The sequence below is a fragment of the Macrotis lagotis genome, chromosome 2, assembly GCF_037893015.1.
Source record: "Macrotis lagotis isolate mMagLag1 chromosome 2, bilby.v1.9.chrom.fasta, whole genome shotgun sequence".
In the NCBI taxonomy this organism is placed as follows: Eukaryota; Metazoa; Chordata; class Mammalia; order Peramelemorphia; family Peramelidae; genus Macrotis; species Macrotis lagotis.
In genome coordinates this window covers 133348770-133372886 of record NC_133659.1, presented here as the reverse complement: position 1 = coordinate 133372886, position 24117 = coordinate 133348770, and the positions used below count along the sequence as shown (strand labels likewise).

The window sequence follows — 24117 nt, the reverse complement described above, 5'->3', positions numbered from 1 at the left end:
TTGCTATTAGGGTGTACAGTGTTCTTCTGGTTCTGCTCATCTCACTCAGCATCAGTTCATGCAAATCCCTCCAGGCTTCCCTGAATTCCCATCCCTCCTGGTTTCTAATAGAACAATAGTGTTCCATCACATACATATGTCACACTTTGCTAGGCCATTCCCCAATTGAAGGACATGTACTTGATTTCCAATTCTTTTTCTTTTTTAATTTATTTTTTATTCTCATTTTGTACAAATGTTGTTTTACATTAATAAAATATTCTTGTTTACAAGTAAACAAATACCCCTCCCCCCAGGAATATAGATAGACTTCCTTGGGTGAAAAAAATAAAGGGGAGAGGAAAAAAATTAAAATTAAAAAAATAATAGTAATAATTGTAGGTATGGCCAGGTGGCTCAATGGACAAAGCACCAGCCCTGGAGCCACGAGCACCTGAGTCCATATCCAGCCTCGTAAACCCATCAATCACCCAGCCATGTGACATGCAAGCCACCCGATCCCCACTGCCCTGCAAAAAACAAAAAGAAGAAAAAAAAAGACCCAAACTAAAATAAAATAGTAATAATAGTGGGGGTGGCTGGGTGGCAGACAGAGCATTGGCCCTTGAGCCAGGAGCACCTGGGTCCAAATCCGGCCCCAGACACCCAAAGATTACCCTGCTATGTGGCCCCAGGCAGGCCACCCAGCCCCACTTGCCCTGCACCCTTCCCCAAATAATAATAACAAAAAAAAATGTGCTTCAGTCTTTGTTCCAACACCAACAACTCTGACACGGGTGGATCACATTCTTTATGATAAGTCCATCACAAAAGTTACTTCCATATTTTTCCAACGTTGCCATTGCTGATCGCAACTCCCTCCTTTCTTATTTCTCCACTACCGTGTTCTATATTTTCTCTCTCCTTTCACTCAGACTCTGCTGTAGGGTCGCTGAGTGGCGCAGCAGACAGATCCCTGGTCCTGGGGCCAAAAAGCCTTGAGCCCCCATACCACCCCTTAGGCCCAGAATCCACCTGGCCCTATGATCCTGGGCAGGCCATCCAATCCCAGCCCCTTGCAAGAAGTAAAAAAGAAAATGTGTTATATCTGAACACTGTCCCCCCATGGTCCATCCTCTCCTCCTTTATTCACATCCCCACCCCTTCCCCCTGCTCCCCCCTCCTTTTTACTCCAGATATCTATACCCCATTGAGTATATTTGCTGTTTCCTCTCCTAGCCATCTCTGATGAGAGCAAAGTTTCCCTCATTCCCCCTTGCCTCCCCCCTTCCATATCATTGCAATAGCTCATTGTAATAAAAAAAATCTTATTATGTGGAATATCTTGGACTATTCCCCCTCTCCTTTTTCTTTCTCCCATTCCATTTCCCTTTTTTGCTATTGACTCCATTTTTACACCATATTTTATCTTCCAATTCAGCTTTCTCCTGTGCTTCAACTATAAAAGCTCCCTCTACCTGCTCTATTAACTGAGAAGGTTCATATGAATATTATCAGTATCATTTTTCTATACATGCAGTTCATCCTCATTAAGTCCCTCATATTTCCCCCCTCTCCTCCAATCTCCATGCTTCACCTGAGTCCTGTATCTGAAGATCAAACCTTCTGTTCAGCTCTGGCCATTCCAAAAGGAACATTTGAAATTCCCCTGGTTCATTGAAAGTCCATCTTTTTCCCTGGAAGAGGACATTCAGCCTTGCTGGGTAGTTCATTCTTGGCTGCATTCTAAGCTCTTTTGCCTTGCGGTATATTGTATTCCAAGCCCTACGAGCTTCCAATGTAGTTGCTGCTAAGTCCTGTGTGATCCTGACTGCAGCTCCACAATATTTGAACTGTGTCCTTCTGGCTGCTTGTAATATTTTCTCTTTGACTTGGCAGTTCTGGAACTTGGCTATAATATTCCTAGGGGTTGGTTTTTTGGGATCTCTTTCTTGGGGGGATCGGTGGATTCTCTCCATTTCTATTTTCTAGAATATCAGGGCAGTTTTCCTGTAGTAATTCTTTGAAAATGATGTCAAGGGTCTTTTCCTGATCATGACTTTCAGGTATTTCAATAATTTTTAAATTATCTTTCCTAAATCTGTTTTCCATATCAGTTGTTTTTTCAATGAGATATTTCACATTTTCTTTTAATTTTTCATTTTTTTGGTTTTGAAGTATTAATTCCTGATTTCTGGTAAATTCATCAATCTCCCTGAATTCTATTCTTTGTCTGAAAGATTTGTTCTCCTCAGAGAGTTTTCTTATCTCTTTTTCCATCTGCCCAATTTTGCTTTTTAAAGCATTCTTCTCCTCAATAACTTTTTGAATTATTTTATCCATTTGACCTAAGCTGATTTTAGCATGCTATTTTCTTCAGCATATTTTGTATTTCCTTGACTAGGCTGCTGACTTCATTTTCATGTTTTCCCTGCATGTCTCTCTTTTCTTTTCCCAGTTTTTCTTCCAACTCCCTCATTTGATTTTCAAAGTCTTTTTTGAGCTCTGTCATAGCCTGAGCCCAATTTCTATTTTTCTTGGAGTCTTTACATGCAGGAGCTTGTGCTTCCTCATCTTCAGACTGAGTATTTTGATCCTTCTTGGGCTCATTTGCAAAATATTTCTCAATAGTCTTCCTCTTATTTCTCTGCTTGCTCATTTTCCCAGCCTGGGCCTGGTTTGGGGGTGCTTCCTGAGCTTTTGGGACACTCCCACAAGGATCTCAGTTTGTGAGGCTCTGTCCTCCCTCCTGGTCTGTGAATGACCATGTGCGCCCCCCTCTGCCACGGGGCAGAGGTGGGGGGGGGCCCTAGACTGGGATCAGGATCTGAATGTGGTCAGAGCCCCAGAGTCCTCTTCCAGGGGCAGAGGACAGAGCTAGGCAGTCTCTCTTCACTCCCCTCCCTCAGCTCAAGGGGCTTATGCCCTAGAGGCTCCTGCTTATGGGCTCCTCCTGTTTCTGTTTCCCAGTCTGGGCTGCCAAAAGACCAAGCTGCTTGCTCTGTGCCCTGAGGGCTGGGCTCCAAGTGCTCGCTCTGGCAGAGGTCCCCTGCTGTTCCCCCACTTTGTGCCAGTGCTCCCCTGGGTGCAGCTCAGGAGACTTCTCCTGCTGCTGTGAGCCGCGGCTCCCAACACCCTGGGGCTGCCTCCGGGAGGCTGAAGTTCTTTGGCTCTGGCGGGCCACCCCTCTGGCTGGCCGACCCTCCAACCCTGGGGAGCAGAGCCTTTCTGCTCTTTTCCAGGTTACCTTGAGTAGGAGAACTGCCTCACTGGGTCCCTTTGTGGGTTCTGTCACGAAAGTTTAGTTAGAGTCCTTAGTTTATGAGTTTTATGAGAGCTCCTAAGACTCAATCCCTTCTTGTGGCCATCTTGGCTCTGCCCCCCCTTGATTTCCAATTCTTTGCCACCACAAACTGGGCTGCTATGAATATTTTTGTACAAGTGATGTTTTTCCCCTTTTTCATCATCTCTTCAGGGTATAGACCCAGTAGTCCTATTGCTAGATCAAAAGGTATGCACATTTTTGTTGCCCTTTGGGCGTAGTTCCAAATTTCTCTCTAAAAACTTTGGATGAGTTCACAGTTCCACCAACAATGTAATAGTGTCCCAGATTTCCCACAACCCTTCCAACAATGATCATTATCCATTTTGGTCATATTGGCCAGTCTGAGGGTTGTGAGGTGGTACTTCAGAGAAGCTTTAATTTTCATTTCTCTAATAAGTAATGATTTAGAGCAATTTTTTGTATGGCTATGGATTGCTTGGATCTCCTCAAATGTAAATTGTCTTTGCATATCCTTTGACCATTTGTCAGTTGGGGAATGGTTTTTTTTTTTTAAATATGACTCAGTTCTCTGTATATTTTAGAAATGAGTCCTTTGTCAGAAACATTAGTTGTAAAGATCGTTTCCCGGTTTAGTACATTTTTTTTTATATTGGTTACAGTGGTTTTGTCTGTGCAAAAGCTTTTTAATTTAATGTAATTGAAATCATCTAGTTTGTTTTTAGTGATGCTCTCATCTCTTCCTTAGTCATAAACTGTTCCCCTTTCCATAGATCTGACAGGTAAACTAGTCCTTGATCTTCTAATTGGCTTATAATATTGTTTTTTTATGTCTAAATCCTGTATCCATTTGGATCTTATTTTGGTATAGGGTATGAGGTGTGTTGGTCGAATCTAAATTTCTTCCATACTTACTTCCAATTTTCCCAGCAGTTTTTATCAAAGAGAGAGTTTTTTTTATCCCAATAGCTGGACTCTGGGTTTATCAAAAAGCAGATTACTGTAATTGTTTCCTGCTGTTGCACCTAGCCTGTTCTACTGGTCCACCACTCTATTTCTTAGCCAATACCAGACAGTTTTGATGACTGATGCTTTATAATATAATTTTAGATCAGATAGAGCTAAACCCCCCTTATTTTTGTACTTTTTTTCATTGAATCCCTGGAAATTCTTGACTTTTTATTTCTCCATATAAATTTACTTACAACTTTTTCTAACTCATTAAAGTAAGTTTTTGGAATTTTGGTAGGGTACTAAACAGGTATTTTAGTTTTGGTTGAATTGTCATTTTTATTATATTAGCTCTACCTATCCATGATCACTTGATATTTGCCCAGTTATTTAAATCTGATTTAATTTGTGTGAGAAGTGTTTTATAATTGTTTTCACAAAGTTTCTGAGTCTGCCTTGGCAAATAGACTCCCGGGTATTTTGTATTGTCTGAGGTTACTTTAAATGGGATTTCTCTTTCTAGCTTTTCCTGCTGTATCTTACTAGACATATATATAGAAAAGTTGAGGATTTATGAGGGTTATTTTATAATCCTGCAACTTTGCTAAAATTACTAATTGTTTCCAGTAGCTGTTGGATCATTTCTTGGGATTCTCTAGGTAGACCATCATGTCATCTGCAAAGAGTGAGTTTTGTCTCTTCCTTCCCAATTCTAATTCCTTCAATTTCTTTTTCTTCTCTAATTGCTGAAGCTAACATTTCTAATAAGATATTGAATAGTAGTGGTGATAATGGGCACCCTTGTTTCACCCCTGATCTTATTGGGAATGCCTCTAATCTCTCCCCATTGAACATAATGCTTATTCATGGTTTCAGATAGATACTGCTTATTATTCTAAGAAACAGTCCATTTATTCCTACACTCTCTCTAGTGTTTTTTAGTAGGAATGGGTGCTGTATTTTGTCAAAAGCTTTTTCAGCATCTATTGATATGATCATATAATTTCTTATAGGTTTGTTGTTGATATAATTGATTATTCCAACAGTTTTCCTAATGTTGAACCAACCCTGCATTCCTGGGATTAATCCTACTTGGTCAAACTGTATTATCCTAATGATAACTTGTTGTAATCATTTTGCTAAGATTTTATTTAAGATTTTTGTATCTATATTCCTCAGGGAGATAGGCCCATAATTTTCTTTCTCTGTTTTAATTCTTCCTGCTTTAGGTATCAGCACCATGTTAATTTCATAGAAAGAGTTAGGCAGAGTTTCATCTTCCCCTACTTATAGAATTGGAACCAGTTGTTCCTTAAATGTTTGGTAGAATTCACTTGTGAATCCATCAGGTCCTGGAGATTTTTTCTTAGGGAGTTCAATGATGGCTTGTTGAGAGGGCTTTTTTTTTTAAGTAATGATATGTTTATTTGAAATATACACTATAGTAATTATTTTCACCTTTCTCAGTTTAATGAAAGTTTTTGCGTTTTGTCACTTGGGATCATATTAAAATGATAGCTTGAGAATATTTTAAGGTGTATTAAAAACACTTTGTAATCCTAAAAGTATTATATAAATTCCACCTATTTCATTTCTTTATTTTTATGTAAAAAGAGAAGTGGTAAAAAACCAGAGACTTTTTTTTCAAGAGTTGGTCATTCCAGATTAACATAATTTTCTTTTTTTAATAGTGTTACTTGACATGATAGGACAAGTAAGCAAGGATTTAAGAGATGATATCTTAAAGTTGAACTGATTGTAAAGTTGAACTAGTTAATCAAAGTTTCAAGATAAGGAAGGAAGAAAGTGTGGGAAGTACAGCTGTGATGGGCTGTAAGACAGGGAGAGAATGGAGATCATGGAGAAAAACAGAAAAGGGTTCTGGAAGATAGTAGGATAAATTATTTAAATAGGAATTCCTTATAAGTGACTTTTATTATTGTTTGAACTGACAAGTGCACATTAGTGAACAGTGAAATTCTTAAAAGCCAAACAACTTAAGGCTAGAGGAAGAGCAAAGAGCATATTTTTCGTAATTAACACCTTGGTAATCAAAAATATCTTGTGATTGAATCAAGAGAACATTGTACATATTAACAACAGTTGAGTTGATCAGCCTTGATGGATGCAACTGCTCTCAGCAGTTTGGAGAGCTAGGATAACCTTAGGCAACCTGCTATGAACAATACCATCACATCCAGAGGAAAAAAACAAACAAACATAAATACCCTATAGAATCTAGCAAAAACTGCATTCACTTTAAAAAAATTTTTTCTTATGTTTTTCTTTCCTTTCTCATGGTTTTCTTTCTTTTCTCTTAATTCTAATTTCTCATAAAAAAATGACTAATCTGGAAACATGTGAAACACAAATGTGTCTGTACAATATTCACCAGACTGTTCATTCCTTAGGAAGGGAGGGTTAGGAAAGGAGGGTGGAAGAAACTTATATAATTTTCTTATTTTTCAATTTTAGACATGGAGAGATTTTTAATGAAACTTTGATGATTCAACAAAGGATGCTCTAATGGATGACAGAGAAACTCATACAAATGACCTACTGTTAGAACCACAAGATGGATGTCATCCTGATGATAGCTTGGAAAGTGCAAGACTCTGCTTGCCTTCTATATCAGATGAAAATCAAAATCAACTTGATGGGAATGTGTGTGAAACTGTAACCTGCAGTGACAATGAGATGGGAAAACATGAAAAGTTTGAACAGGACAATCTCAACAATAATGAAAGCTGCAGCAACTGTGATAACTCTGTTACCCCAAGCTGTGAAGCAGCCCCAAGTGATAATTCTGAGAAAATCCACCCTGAAATTTCCACAGATGAAGAGCCCCTACTAGAAAAAGAGAAAAAAACTCTTGGGGGAAAAAATTCAAGCAAAAAGGGAACGGTTACAAAATCAATACCAGGTACTTCAAACAAAATCCTTTTTAAAAATTACATTGTGTTCTTTGAGCAAACTCATCAAAATATTTTTTCTATTTTCTCTTTAATGTTTGAATTTCTTGTATTCCAATGTAATCTTTAACTTACCTCTTTGTTCTTGTTGCTGTTGTCTTTCCATCTTCTGAAGGTTATTACATAGAATTGATACTTAAAAGAATGTTAAAATTGGAATGAATTATAAGAGAGATTTAAACAAACCCTTTACCTGTGATATGAATCTCTTCCACAACAGTTTTCCTGATAGACATAAAAAATTTTCAGTTTCTTTCTAATGTTAATTTATGGGGTGATATTTAATAGATGTTCCTTTAAACTCTCATATTCTCTTTGCTCTGTTTATGCCTGTAAAGAAAGTATTACTTTAGATTAAAGTGATTTCCCAGACTTCAAAGTAGCTTTAGAATATAAGTTCTTAATTTGCAACCCTTGGACCCTTTGGGCATCTGTAAATATACTTTCTGAGTTCTCTGACTCTACATTATGAAGCAGTATCAAACCTACTTTGAATTGCTTTCAACATATCCATATTGTGCATTCTTTTTTTTTTTTTTGCATTATGTAACAAAATTGACTTAACAACTTAATTGTGACAACTTTTCCTTAAATGAATAGTCTTTTTTTTGTAGCTTACCTGTAAGAGCTTAGATTCAGGATTCCTTTCTCTGGGTTATGAAGTACCCTGTAGAAAAGACAACCTCTAATAATTTGAGTAGGAATGTGTAGGACCAGGGGACTCTGATACATTTTTGGCTGGGATTCTTCACTTCCACTTTCCTGGGCTTTTGCTATCAGACTTGGCCTAGACCTGTGATGAAGAGAAAAAGAATTCTTAATTTTCATCTTCCTCACCAAACGATTAGAAGTTTGTGCAGTTTATTCCAATACTTCAGTTATCTGTGATTTCATCAGCATTGATTCTCTCTTCACCAATACTACTTCTGTCTTAGCAATCTGTCTTCATGAATTGCTGTTGCCAAAAAAATTTCAATGATTTGATGGCCAACACTGAATTATTTTTGTTTGGGGGTTAAAAATCCTTTTTTTTTTTTCAAAAATTTACTGAATTTGTTAATAAAAATATTTACTAAGTTGTTAATTGGTAAATATTTTTTAACTTTAACCCATATTTTGAAACAATTTGATAAATAGAATGTTGGACTTGAGGCCAGTAAGATCAGTGTTTAAATCAAGCCCCAAATATTTTTTAATTTGTGTATAGATGAAATTTTATCTATCTCAATTCCCCTCATCTGTAAAATAGAGATAAGAATAACACTTCCCTTACCAGAGGGTATTGAGGAACAAATTATTATGAATGACAAATGAAGCAACTTTTGTAAGATGTTTTCTAAATCTTTTAGTTTTTGCAAGTCAGTGGGGTTAAGTGGCTTGCCCAAGGCCACACAGCTAGGTAATTATTAAGTGTCTGAGGTTAGATTTGAACTCAGGTACTCCTGACTCCAAGGCCAGTGCTCTATCCACTGTGCCACCTAGCTGCCCTGTTTTCCAAATCTTAAAGTGCTCCATAAATGAATGTTATTATTATCATTGTTTTCTTCTCATCATTTTTGAGGGAGTTAAAAAGAACTTGAATAAGTCATTTAAAAAAAAATTTTTCCTAATTTTATGTAAAGATGGTTTTCAACATTATTTTTGTAAGATTTTGAGTTTCACATTTTTCTCCCTTCCTCCCCCTCCCCAAAACAGCAATTAATCTGATATAGATTATATATGTACAATTATATTGAACAAATCATTCTTGCATGTTTAAAGTTATACAGTTTATTGTTCAAGTGGGTTAAATAACTGAATTATAATTAAGAGTACTGAGATATAAGTTAATCTGTAGAATTACTCAAAATGTTGCAGGACAACTCTACTATTAGACTTAATGATAACAATGACATATACTTCATCTTCTTGCCATTTTATCTTCTTATTTTCAGCTGGGAATCTATATTTTGATAATTGTTCGATTGATAATTGCAGCTAGGTGGTACAATGGATAGAGCACCAGTCCTGGAGTCAGGAACACTTTTAAAATTCGACCTCAGACACCAGACAGTTACTAGTTGTGTGACCTTGGACAAGTCACTTCACTCTGATTGCCTTGCATCCAGTGTCATCTCCAGTTGTCCTGATTCATATCTGGTCACTGGACCCAAATGGCTCCAGAAGAGAAAGTGAGGCTGGTGACTTTAGGACGGCATCCCCTCACTTGAATCCAACTCTAATGCATGTCATGGCCTCATCTCCCTGATGTCATGGTCTTCTTCAAGAATGAAAGATAATCAACAATTGTTCACTTCTTGTACTTTTAAGATAATTACTTAATATGACCGTTTTGAGAGACAGTCATATTATACATAGTTCACTATTAGCATCATGAAAACTTAAGGTTCATAGCCTACCCTTTAACACTTAACTCTCTGTGCTTCAGTTTCCATATCTTTAAAATGAGGGACTGATCCTCTGAGATGAGTAATAGTTTGTCTATAATAATGCTTCAGTTTCATTGCAATTTATTTGCTGAATTTTCAAGGATATTTTGCATTTGTCCTGTGATGCATAATTCTAACCACCAATACTTGCTAAAATATTACAAGCTGCAGTGATGTTGCAACATTTCCACAACTTGATTTCAAAATCTGGAGCAGTCAATAACTCTTTAAGGATAGCCTCTTTAATTTCAGGTGGTGATGACCTAATCCTTTATCACTGTCAAAACACCTTCTTTCTATAAACACATGTGCATGATTCAACCTTTTGTTCCCTAAGTCCTGGTTGATGTGTTATTATTATTCATTGATTTCATGCTGATGTTGTCTATGAAGCATACCATTTGATTACCATCTTAGATCTTGACCATTTCATAAATTTTTTCTAGATATAAACAATTTCAGTTATGTTTGACCTATCCTGTGGTATAGAATTATTGTCATTCTTTACTATTGCTTTGTAAAATGAGTTGTTCCAAAAGTATTTCTGTAAATATTCAACCTATTATATGTTCTGAAAACAACTACTAATTTTTTTTCCTTTTTGGTAGGGCAGTGTTAATTTTTCTATAGCTGCTATTAATTTTGTATGGTTTGGGTTTTTTTTTTGGATACCTTCTAGATTCTGTATACAGTTTACCATGCCAAATATATATTAAAACTGGCCTTTTTGAGGTGTTAATTGCTCCAAAATGTGTTCTTTCTATTAAGCTTTGATCATGAATGTCAATTTATCTTAAAACACATTCAATTTCAGCTTTTTCCTTGATAGTCTTTTTCTCAATGTATCCTATAAAAGACCTGGGTATGTATTACCTTTATCCATTGACTTGGGTTACTCTCCAAGGGTCAGTCTTAAAACCTAATCTCTCTTCTTCCTTGAAAGATATTAAATTTTTTTACTTATCTAATCCAAATGATATTTTCATATCATTGGAGAAAGTTTTTCCAAGATGAAATAGTTGTTGTGTTCAGATAGTTGTTTTCAGTGTAGCATGCCACTAGTGGCATCATGACTTGAATAACATACTCAGTTCTATTCAGAAGTCATTATAATGGATTTAAGACTAATCAAAACCATAATAGACTTAAATGTCCTCAGCAAAAGGTAAAATGGTTTTTATCAGTTGTTCTTGACAGTATAGTATTGGTGACATGTTTTAATTTTTTATATATAAATATTTTATTTGTTTTCCAATTATATATAATAGTAGTTTCCTACCTGTCATTTTTTGGTAAAGTTTTGAATTTTATAATTTTTCCCTCATCCTCCCCTCCCTTCCCCCTTCCCCATACAGAAGACAATCTGATAATCTTTACAATGTTTCCATGTTATGCATTGATCAAAATTGAATGTGTTGGGGGTGGCTAGGTGGCACAGTGGATAGAGCACTGGCCTTGGAGTCAGGAGTACCTGAGTTCAAATTCGGCCTCAGACACTTAATAATTACCTAGCCATGTGGCCTTGGGCAAGCCACTTAACCCCATTTCCGTGCAAAAATTTAAAAAAAAACCTAAAAAAAATTGAATGTGTTGAGACAAAAAACATATCCTTAAGGAAGAAATGAAATAGTAGAGATAACAAAATTAGGTAGTATATAAGACAACTTTATTAAAAAATTAAAGGTAATAATCTTTGGTCTTTTTTTAAACTCCATAAGTCTTTCTCTGGATACAAATGGTATTCTCCATCACAGATATTCTAAAATTGTCCCTGATTATTGCACTGATGGAATGAACAAGTCCATTAAGGTTGATCATCACCCTCATGTTGCTATTAGGTATAATGGCCTTCTGGTTCTGCTCATTTTGCTTAGCATCATGATGTTCATGCAAGTCTTTCCAGGCTTCTCTGAAATCCTATCCCTCCTGATTTCTATTAGAACAGCAGTGTTCCATCACATGCATATACCATAATTTGTATAGCCATTCCCCAATTGATGAATATCCCCTCGATTTCCAATTCTTTGTCACTACAAACAGAACTGCTGTGAATATTTTTGTATAGGTGATGTTTTTACCCTTTTTCATGATCTCTTCAGGGTACTGACCAGTAGTAGTGTGGTGGATCAAAGGGTATACACATTTTTATTGACCTTTGGGCATAATTCCACATTACTCTCCAGAAAGGTTGATTCAGTTCACAGCTCCACCAGCAATGCATCACTGTCCCAGATTTCCCACATCCCTTCCAACATTGATCATTGTCCTTTCTGGTCATATTGGCCAATCTGAGAGATGTTAGGTGGTACCTCAGAGAGGCTTTAATTTACATGTCTTTAATCAGTAATGATTTAAAACAATTGTTCATATGACTATAGATAACTCTGATTTCCTCATCTGCAAATTGCCTTTGCAAATCTTTTGACCATTTGTCAATTAGGGAATGGGTTTTTTTTTTAAATAAATTTGACTCAGTTCTCTATATACAGCATGTTTTATTTAAAGAACAATTTTCCATATTGATAGCAAATACATTAGTGTTTTCTTGAGTGTATTTAGTAGAGAAACCATGACTTTGGAATACACTCAAGAAAACACTAATGTATTTGCTATCAATATTGGGTCAAATTGGGTCAAATAATTGGGGGGGGGGGTTGTCTTGTTTTTTAGCCTCCAATGATATTCTTTTTCCCAATTGCATATAAAGGTAATTTTTAACATTCAATTCTTAAATATTTTAAGCTTGAAATTTTCTCCCTCTGCTTTTCCTCATATGCATCCTGTGGTTTGATCTGCATTCAGGCTCCATCAGTTCTTTGCTGGATGGAATTTTTTTTACCAAGAATTCTTTGAAATTGTTTTGAATCATTGCATTATTGAGAATACTAAGTCATTCACTCTTGATTATCATGTAATGTTTTTGTTACTGTGTACAATGTTCTCCTCATTCTACTTACCTATACTTATCAAATCCTTTGCATCAATTTGTGTCTTTCCAAGTTTTTCTGAAATCATCCTGCTAATCATTTTATATAGGACAATATCTGGTACAATTATATACCACAGTCCCCAATTAATCGGCATCCCTCCAATTTCTGTTTCTTTGTCATCGCAAAAAGAACTTCTATGAATACTTTTTTTTTTACAAATAAGTCTTTTGTTTTTTCCTTTTTTAAAAAAAATCTATATGGGATACAAACCTAGTAGTGGTATTATGGAATTAAAGAATATGAACAGTTTGAAGCATTAGTTTTAAATTGCTCTTCAGAATGATTGGATCAGTTCACAATTCCACCAATAATGCATTAGCTTTCCATTTTACCCACATCCCTCCATTATCTTTTTTCTATTATATTAGCTAATTTGATAGATGTGAGGTTTAGTAATTCAGTTATTTTAATTTATATTTTTCTACTCAGTAGTGTTTTAGAACATTTTCCCAAATGACTAAGATGAACTTTGATTTCTTTTTCTGAAAGCTGTTCATATCCTGGGGAATAACTTGTATTTTTATAAATTTGAATTAACTTTCTACATATTTGAGAAATGAGGCCTTTTATCAGAGACATTAAAAAAATTTCCCCAGCCTTTCATTTTCATTCTAGTCTTGGTTATGTTTTAATTTAAAATTGTCCTCTCTGTCTCTTGTTGGTCATAAGTTCTTCCCTTCTTCATAGATCTAACAGATAAACTATTCTTAGCTCTCTTAATTTGCTTATAGTTTGATCCTTAATGTCTTAATTATGTGCCCATTTTGACCTTATATATGGCATAAAATCCAGTTCTAGACCTAGTTTTTGGGATGCTGGTTTTCAGTTTTCCTAGAAGTTTTTTCAAATAATGAGTTTTTGACCCAAAAGCATATCTGAGGTCTTTGGGTTTATCAAACATTAGATTACTATGGTCCCTCTATTACATCTTTTATACTTAGTCTATTTCACTGATCTACCACCATTTTTTAGCAGAACCAAATAGTCTTGATGATTATCAATTTATAATAATAATATGACTAATTTGCCACCACAGAATAAAAAATATAATTAATATAATAATAATTAATAGGGTAATATTTTGAAATAAAAATCACTATAAATATTATGATGCTTTTGAGTGGCTTGTTTGATGATTGCTGAATCAATAATAAATTTCTTTGACATCCCCTGAAAATCTCTGGTACATTCTTTGCTCCTCAATCAATGTATCATTTTTTGAAAGTTTATAGATTTTGAAAAATCTTTATACAGTTTATTAAAGTTGTGTTCACTTAGTATAATGTACATAAACACATAATTGGCAAATGGTTGGAAGGGTCACAAGTTGTTTCACCTTTTGGTAGATATATGATACACTCTTTTAATAAAAGTTGGATCAGAATGTATAAGAAAGCAAGCTAATAAAGTGCTGTCCTGTTAATTCATGTTGCACTATAAAGCATTTTCAAACCACCAACTTCCAGTATTACCGAGAAATTGGAGTGTTTGATTACCTCCCTTGACATATAGTCTTTTGTTTATCAAATTAATGATGGACAAGCTTTCTGTTTCTTGTGTGTGTGTGTGTGTGTGTGTGTGTGTGTGTGTGTGTGTATGTATTTGGTTTGAATTTATCTTCTCTCCTCTTATTTCCTTGTTCCTCAAGCTTCTGTAGTAAAGGGTTTTATATTGAATTGTTTCTTTTGCATTACCTTGACTTCCTGTTTTCACTCAACTTTTTGCCTTTTGCCTTACCATAGATCTTCAGTAGTTTTACCAAGGCAGGTTTTCTATGGTGATCTTTGATGCTTAACCTGAGTCATATTCTGTGAAATTTCCATTTTTCTTTCTGTGATTCTTTTCATGGCAATAGTTGCCACATGTACAGCTCCCAGCATGTTTTTTTACCCTTCTTGTCTAATTTTAGCAAATGCCAACTTTTTTATATTACTCTGTTTTGAAATATTTGATCTATTCAGAGTCATTTCATCAAACTCAGAAATGCATGTTTCAAAATTCTGGTGTAAATCTGCCCAACTCCTTTTCAAAATCATTTGGGACTCCATTATTTTTGTTACTCATTTCTTCTCTAAGTATTATTTTATTTTATTTTTTGGTTGTTTGGGGGCAGTGGTATTAAGTAACTTGTCCAAGGTTACACAGCTAGTAAGTATCAAATGTCAAAGGCTGGATTTGAACTCAGGTTCTCCTGCCTTCAGGACCAGAGCTTTATCCACTGCACCACCTAACTGCCTCTTCACTAAGTATAATTTCTTGAATTTGCATTAAATAAAGATTTTCAGTGATCTAAGTAGCTTTTACTTTCTAGTTATATGTAATTCATTTTCTTTCATTTAAAAGAGTAAATGTCATTTGAAAAGGAAGTCTTACATTTTCTTCAAAATTCTCCCATGGATAAGATGATCTGTGGGATATTGATAAATTCATTTTATTTCACATCAAAGATTTAGAGGCAATTTATTTTATATTGCCTTCTTTTTATCCTGATTGCATGGAAATGAAAGCTAGTTGCATGTTTGTGGAGGTGTCAAGGATTCAAAATTGTGCTTTTCACTAGTTGGCTATATTCCAGTTTCTGAAACTGTGATAATTATTACTAGAAGTTTTGAAATGCTTTTTTTCCAATTAAGTATGCCTGTAGACCATTTGAGAAATTCAGGGTCTTAGAAGTTTCAGTTAATTAAAATTTTTATAGGTGAAGAAGATGTGGAGATCAAAGAGTTTTATCTGTTAAAATTAATCTCACTTAAAAATCATAGTCAATTAATCTAATTTTAATAAAATCAAAATAGTCTACAAAACTGTTTACTACAATATGTATTTTTCTCTTTTTCCTCAGGTAAACAAAGCTTAATTAAAAATGCCTCTATATGACTATGTTCAAAAGTGCAACATTTTCTCAACAATGACAGTTCTTTTTTTTCCCAAAGATAGGTCAAATGACATGTGATTTTTGCATCATAATTTTCTAGGATCACACAGCTGAGAAGTGTCTGAACCAGGATTTAAACTCAAATCTTAGACATTCCAATTCCATCACTGTCTACTGTGCCACCTGAATGAATCATAATAGAATAAAGATGTTTTATTATAACAAGTATACTCAGTTTCTGCCTCTATCAGCTAAAGGACTTAAACTAGACTATTTCTTCCAGTTCTAACATTCTCTAAGCTTGACAGATGAAAATCCAGATACATACAGATTATGAGATGAGTATTCAGATGAGAAAAGGATTTTGAATTAGAAATGACAGAATCCTCCAATATGCACAAAATAATGATGAGTTACAAAAAATTGATATAATATGTACTCTCCTCAGGAAAAGCTTTTTTTTAACTACAAGATTTTTTTTGGATTTAAAAAAAGAATGAAAAGAAACAAAATATAAATTTATATATTAGAAAATCTTTTTAGATTTTTTTTTAGGTTTTTTGCTAGGAAAATGGGGTTAAGTGGCTTGCCCAAGGCCACACAGCTAGGTAATTATTAAGTGTCTGAGACCGGATTTGAACCCAGGTACTCCTGACTCCAGGGCCAGTGCTTTATCCACTGCGCCACCTAGCTGCCCCCTTTTTAGATTTTTTTTTTAACAGAATTTAAGAGAGATCTTTGAGAATGGTGTGGAGTAGCCATTGTTTATCTTCTAAATATCTCAAATAATAAGGAATCAGCTCATATCCAATAAGAGAAAGTTCTATTGGACACAAGGAGAAACTGCTTGAAAAAAATTACTGGAACAAGAACTTGATAGGATCTCCTTTCCTTCAAATATTTTAAAAATAAGACATGTGACTTTCTTCATTTTTTTCTTATCGCTTCATTCTTTAAAAATAGAGGAATCAATTACTTGATTGCGCCTAACATTTTCACTTTTCTATGCTACTCCTTTTATCATTCATTTTCTTTTTTTTTTTATTTTATTTAAGGCAATGGGGTTAAGTGACTTGCCCAAGGTCACAGAGCTAGGTAATAATTAAGTGTCTGAGATCACATTTGAACTCAGGTCCTCCTGACTGCAGGGCTGGTGCTCTATTCACTGAATCATCTAGCTGCCCCTATCATTCATTTTCAAGAAATTTTGAGATCTAGTGCTTAGCATGGTGCACAGTACATGGTAGGTATTTAATTAATTCTTGTTGATTGAAGTTCTTCAAAAGATACAGGTTTAAAAATTCTAAGTCAATTCCTTTACTTATTAATTCTCTAGAACCAATTCACAAATCATTGTGAGTTCATAAAGTAATATCTGCATTCTAAATCAGAAATTAAACTTGCAGCTTGACATCATATAATTAGAAAAATCACATTAATAAGATAAATTAAGTTTACTTCCTTGTACTTCTCCCTTTTTTAAACTTGGAATCATTTTCCATCTTTACTGAGAGAAATCAATACAATTTATAAATATCAGAGATTGCATTTTGTTAACTCCTTGGAGAATGTTATGCACACTGTCCAATGGATCTTGAAAAGGTCTGACAATCAATAGACCATGTAGAATTTTCAAAATGTCAGTGTTCATTGTGACCCTCTTCCTTAACTTTTAGTTCTCATACTAGTGGTTGTGTCATTAGAAGTTATAAAACCCTTTTTTACTAAATGAATAAGTATGACCAGAAAAATTCAACCCACATTTTGGACTGCTTTAATTATATAGGAGTTGTCTAAGGTTTATAGATTCCACATTATTTATGGACTTCCTACAGTGTCCCTATTTGACTTCTTGATGAGCTATACTTAATAATATGAGTCTCTAAGCCTGTCACATTGTGATACATAAGGAACCTTTTTTTGGAGCAATATAATAGACCTTTTCTTCTTCTAAACTGGGGTAGGGAAGTATCTTGTATAATGCTTTCCCTGTGTTATTAAAATTAACTTTGCTTAATATTAATGCTATCATAAAAGCTAAAGGAATTAGAATTGAGTTGTGTGTGATAGCATCAAATTGATGATATTGTCTGTGGTTGTCATCCTCTCATCTCAGCATTAATGACATTACTTTGGTTATTTGCTTAGGACTTGTCATTAGAGCACTCAAGAATTTGGCAGAAATAGCATTCAGTCTTTTATATTCAGTCTCTCAGTTATGTCTGACTCTTCCTGACCCCAAATGGGATTTTCTTGGTAAAGATGCTGGAGTGACTTGTCATTTCCTTCTCCAGTGGTTCATGTGTTTATTAAGCACCTACTATATGCAGAAGCACCCTGCCAGATAGGCATCTAAGCCATGGAAATACAAATATTTCAGGAATCTTACATCCTATTGGGGCATAAAATATGTACTAAGTTCAGTATATGTGTACACACACACACATATATCATTGAAAGTTAGGGAATTTGAACTGCTTGGGGAGAGTTGGAATCAAGAAAATAGTTTTGATTGAAGGTTAGGGAACTTGAATGCTTGGGGAGAGGTAGAATCAAGCAAAACTTCACGTAGGAGGTGGCAGCTGACTTGAGTCTTGGAGAGAGATAGAGATTCTGTTAAGGTAAACATGAGAAGGAAGAAAATGCCTGTTCAGAGGTACATTGATAGAAGATAGAATGTCACCTCAGAGCAGCCAGGAGAGGCCACTGAAACTTGTAGTGCTTGAGAAGTTAGATGGAACAAGACAAGAAGAAATAGAGGTAAATTGCATTTTGTCTTAGAGGCAGTTAGGGAAACACTGAAACTTACTGTGCAGGAGAGTGACTTAGAATGGGCTTTTAGGAATATCAGTTTGATAGGTGAATAGAAGATGAATTAGAGAAAAAATGGAGGTAGTGGAAGCAGAGAGACCATGTGGAAGGCTATTGCAATGATCCAATCAGTAGGTGAGAAGTTCCTGCCTTAAGATAGTGACCCTGTAATGGAGATAATTATACAATTGTAGGAGATGATTTGAAGGCAATTGATGAGTGCTGGGCTGGGAATCCAGGAGACCTGAATTCAAATAGAGCTTCAGACTCTTACTACTGACTGGGCAAATTTTTTTTTAGGGTTTTTTTTTTAGGTTTTTTGCAAGGCAATGGGGTTAAGTGGCTTGCCCAAGGCCACACACCTAGGTAATTATTAAGTGTCTGAGCCGGATTTGAACTCAGGTACTCCTGACTCCAGGGCCGGTGCTCTATCCACTGCGCCACCTAGCCTCCCCTGAGCAAATTTCTTAACCTCAGTTTGCCTCATTTTCCTCATCTATTAAAAAGTGATAATAATAGCTCCTACCTCCCCAGGATGTGATGATCAGATGAGATGATAATGGTAAAATGCCTAGAACATAATAGGTGCCATATAAATGCTAGCTTTTGCTATTACTATTAAGATAGAATTGCAGGGGTGGCTAGGTGGCTCAGTGGATAGAGCACCGGCCCTGGAGTCAGGAGTACCTGAGTTCAAATCCGGCCTCAGACATTTAATAATTACCTAGCTGTGTGGCCTTGGGCAAGCCACTTAACCCCATTGCCTTGAAAAAAATAAAAAATAAATTAAAAAAAAAGATAGAATTGAGGAAATGACTATTGATTGGAAATGGGAGCTAGAGAGAGGAAAGATTTCTTCCCGACCCAACTACCTTAACTTCCAATCTCTTTTCAGCTTGTTTGTGTGTGTGTGTGTGTGTGTGTGTGTGTGTGTGTGTGTGTGTATGTGTGTGTGTGTATGTGTGTGTGTGCATGGGTGTGATCTTCCCTCACTAGATAATGAGTTCCTCAAGGGCAGGGACTATCTCTTCTGCTTATCTTTTTATCCCTGACCTGACCATGGCTTGAGGAAGATCCCTGATGAAATTTTTTTTTAGGTTTTTGCAAGGCAAATGGGGTTAAGTGACTTGCCCAAGGCCACACAGCTAGGTAATTATTAAGTGTCTGAGCATGGATTTGAACCCAGGTACTCCTGACTCCAGGGCCAGTGCTTTATCCACTACGCCACCTAGCCACCCCTATGATCCCTGATGAAATTTGGTTGCCTAGAGATATTCTTCAGTATTATTATATGCCAGTTTCATGATGACTTGCTTGCTTGGGTTCTGGATAAAAGATGATGCTTTCACACTTTCAACAGTGGAATGAAGGAGGGCTGTGTGCTTGCCCCTCCCCCCCATTCTCTTTGGCATGATATTTCCCAAGATGTCCTGGTGAGAGCAGTATCATGCAGGGAGAGGAAGTTTTACAAAAAGGGTGGTGAGATACAGAATTGGGGAGAAGGGAGATGTCATGGTAGGAAGTCTCAGTTATTTTCTCAGCAAAGTAGGAGGCAAGATATAATGCTAAGAGGAAGAGAGTGGAGAGATGCTGAGAGTGAGGAGAGAAGAGATGTGCCACTCTAGGGAGTAAAATAAAGGAAAATTATGTGAGACAGGTGAAACATTAGGGTTTTGTTGAGGAGGTTTTTAAGATCTAAAGAGGGAGAATCTTTTCTGATATTGGATTTTAACCATTCAGCCCCTGGTCTGATGCCTATCACTTTGGCCACTGAACTCCCAGAATTGTGTCTTACCAGTGTTCAGGAAGCTACTTGGGATGGCAGGGGTAAGGATTGGGGAGAGACCAACCATTAGAAAGGTTATTTTATAGACTAGGGGTCAGAAATATGGTACCTGAGGTGAGTTGACTTATTTGGTAAAATTAGGAATCAACAAGTATCAAGTGCCTGCTATTTGCCACGTACTGTGTGCTGAGGATACACATAGAACAAATGAAACAAGTATATAAAGTTACCCTAAAAGTGTTTTCCCAAAATTTATCTGACTGGTAGCAAAAAATAAACTGAAAATATAGCTACTTGTTAAGTGTTAATTGATTAAAGCAAAATGTTTTAGCCCCTGACCTCAGCCCTGTAGTTTAAACAGGGGACTGCCTTAGATTGGACTTTTAGGAATATCAATTTCATAACTGAATAGATGAAGAAAAATGGAAAAGGTGAAAGCAAGGAGACCATTCAGAAGGTTTTTAAACATAGAGAAGTAATAATTGGTTGGGTAGAAAGTTGCATAAGACTTCCAACAGAAGGTAGAATTTGAGTTGAATCTTGAAAGAAAAAGAAATATGAAGGTAAAGGTGAAGGGTCCCTGATAACATGAATACTGAGGTAACCAGTACAAAGGCACTAATGATGGGATCTGCATTGTTATGTGCAAGGAAGAACAAGTCAGCCAGTATGCTAGGGTGTAAAGTGAATGGGGGACAGTAAAATGTAAGGCTAGGAATTTTGAAAAGTAGCCAGTTTCTTGTGAAAAGCCCTGTGTGCCTAACAAAAGACTTCATGTTTGATTCTAAAGGCAATAATAGCTACTTGAGTTTATTAAGTAAGGGGTGTGACATGGTCACATATAAGCTTTAAGAAAATCAATTTGTCAACTGAATAGAGAATTGATTGGAATGGAGAGAAATTTGAGGTGGGAAGTCATTTGGAAGTATTTTTGTAATAATCTAGGTGACATGATGAGAAAGTACACTAGGACAGTGATTTTGTGACTTCAGAGAAAGTGGACTTGAATGTTGGTGAGACAGAAATTACAAATTTGGCAACATTTTGGATAGGTTGGTTGAATGAGAATGAGGAGTTGAGGACAACACCCGAGTTTTCAATCTGGGATCCATAGCCTTCACCAGACTATCATAGGGTCCATTATAAATCAAAGGTATAGAACCTCTTAGATTAACATTTTAAAATATTTGAAAAGTAATTTGTCCCTTATGCTTATTCTCCAAAGGTTGAAATAGAAGAAACAATGGACCAGAGCATAGATGCAATACAAGCTGCATATCAAAACATTGGTTACTAAAATGTGACTGCCATGGTGTACAGGGGCACTGTGTGTGTGTGTGTGTGTGTGTGTGTGTGTGTGTGTGTGTGTGTGTACGTGCGCATGCGCACGCACAGTTTGTTATTGAAACATTAAGGTTTAAAGATTATAGAAGTTCTCAATATTTAATAACACAAAGCTTCCTATCTTAAAAATATTTTCATATTTTGTAGGAGTACTTTTTTAATTAAGGTTTTTGATTTACAAGCATCAGCTCAGTGAATCCCATGAAGTGATATATTGGTGTTTCAGAGTCTAGAGAAGTGTCACAGAAAGATTTTCAAATCAACGAGAAGTCAGTGGTTGAGCTTTATTAGAATGTAGCATTCCCCCCACCCCATCCTATGAGTGGGAACAATCTTCACCAAGGCAATTCAATTTCTTCAATAATGAACTATTCATCTTCCCTGTTTATGATATTGCTTTATTTTTCTGAGACTTAGGAGAATATCTGGCAAAGATGATTTTTCCTAGGTTATGGTCTATGGAACATCTCAGAAGAAAATGGAAGTGAGATATAGTTTTCAGTGAAAATTCCTGCAAGATAAAGCCTTAAGATGAGATTTTCTTTTTTATATTTTTATAAAACTGCCTTGGTGAAGATTGTTCCCACTCATAGGATGGGGGGGGGGGGAATGCTACATTCTAATAAAGCTCAACCACTGACTTCTCGTTGATTTGAAAATCTTTCTGTGACACTTCTCTAGACTCTGAAACACCAATATATCACTTCATGGGATTCACTGAGCTGATGCTTGTAAATCAAAAACCTTAATTAAAAAAGTACTCCTACAAAATATGAAAATATTTTTAAGATAGGAAGCTTTGTGTTATTAAATATTATTAAATATTCAACTTCAAACATTTCCTCAGAGTTGTGCTGTCATTTTACTCAGATTCTTATTGTCTAGTCTAAATTCTGCAAAGGGAGCCTTTCAACACTTAGGTCAAAAGAACCCTTGCAAAGCTGGTTTTATTTCTTTATTAGGTGTAGCTAGTCTTTTCCTTTAAAAAAACAAACTTTTTATTCTTTAACTAAGAAGAAAAATAAAAGGAAACAAATTCTTCTACTATTCAAGCAAAACAAATTCCCACATTGACCATAACCAGAAATATATATTCATTCTGCATGAAGTCAGCATGCTTCATCATTAGTCCTCTGAAATCATGGTTGTTCATTGCATTTTATTTTCAACTATGAAATGGAAATAATTCTAACCCCTACCTCCAAGGACTGTTATGAAGATCAGATTAGGTTGTATTGGTGAAGTACTTAACTCACTTCTGGCATACAGTAGATGCTCAAGAAATGCCAGCTTTGGGGTGGCTAGGTGGCTTAGTGGATAAAGCACCGGCCTTGGAGTCAGGAGTACCTGGGTTCAAATCCGATCTCAGACACTTAATTACCTAGCTGTGTGGCCTTGGGCAAGCCACTTAACCCCATTTGCCTTGCAAAAAAAAACCCTAAAAAAAAAAGAAATGCCAGCTTTTATTATTATTATTGATAGTCAACTAATGTTTATTGAATGCCTCCTATGTGCCAGGCACTCTCATATTCTGAGGTCAAAAACAAAGGTTAAAAACTTCCCTTGTGAGGGGCAGCTAGGTGGACCAGTGGATAGAGCACCAGCCCTGGAGTCAGGAATACCTGAGTTCAAATCTGATCTCAGACACTTAATAATTACCTATCTGTATGGCCTTGGGCAAGCCACTTAACCCCATTGCCTGGCAAAAACCTAAAAAAAAAAACAAAAAAAAAACTTCCCTTGTTCTTAAGGAGCTCAGAATCTAATGGAGGAGACAAAATGCAAATCACTATTTACAAACAAGATACATCCAAGATAAATTGAAGGGCATTTCAGAGGGACAACACTAAGATTAAAGGACAGGAAAAGACTTCTTATAGAAGGTGGGACTTTAGCTGGGACTTGAAGAAAACCAGAGAAGCCAGGAGGTAGAAAGAAGAGCAGAAAATTGCCCCCAAAATCCTACTGACTAGTCAGAAAGTCCTAGAACGGGGACATTAGCAACCCTAGAGAACAACCCAGAACAAACTGGCACAGCCCAGGTATCAGGCTCTGAGTTCATAGACACTATCTGGAGGTGCCAGCACACACACCTGAAGCTCCCACACATAAAATCTCAAAGATCCATGGAAGCCCAAAACAGAGAAAGTAGAGATCAAACAAACCCAAGGAACAAGATAAACCTAAGCCCAGAAGGCTACCCCTTCCCCACTTAAAAGCACAATAAAGGATTCCACGTATTCATTGATAAATCCCCAGGTCAATAGAGGTGAGTAAATATAATACTGATCAGTATAACTACAAGAAATGAAGCAAGACTTTAAAAGGTAAAACCTTTTGAAGAAAGATTTAGGAGAGTAATCTATTTAGAAGAAAAAGTGATAATCTTTACTCAAAAGATGGACTCCCTAAAAACTAGAAGACCAAACAGAAATCAGTGCAAGACATATTAGAACAAAATCAACAGATTGATAGAGTAGATAAAAATGTATTATACCTGATATCAATCAACCAACCTGTCAAACAGACCAAAGAGAAATAATTTAGGAGTCACTGACTCCAGGGCAGCTAGACCTCAGACGCCTAATAATTACCTAGCTGTATGACCTTGGGCAAGTCACTTAACCCCATTGACTTGCCAAAAAAAGAGTCACTGACTTCCTCAGAAACCAAAGTTTCCCATATTCCCCCCCCCCC

At 36.0% G+C, this 24117-nt stretch overlaps 1 protein-coding gene across 2 annotated transcripts in view; it reads left to right on the top strand.

The window, feature by feature from the left end:
* Positions 1-24117, top strand: part of CNST (consortin, connexin sorting protein) — a 119207-nt gene that overhangs the window by 42518 nt on the left and 52572 nt on the right. For both annotated transcript variants that reach the window (XR_012475736.1, XM_074222844.1), the window contains exon 3: positions 6689-7136. Coding sequence is in view for 1 of the 2 variants with exons in the window: in XM_074222844.1 (XP_074078945.1) it covers positions 6740-7136 (397 nt within the window). In the remaining variant the exon portion in view is untranslated. The remainder of the gene's footprint in view (positions 1-6688; positions 7137-24117) is intronic.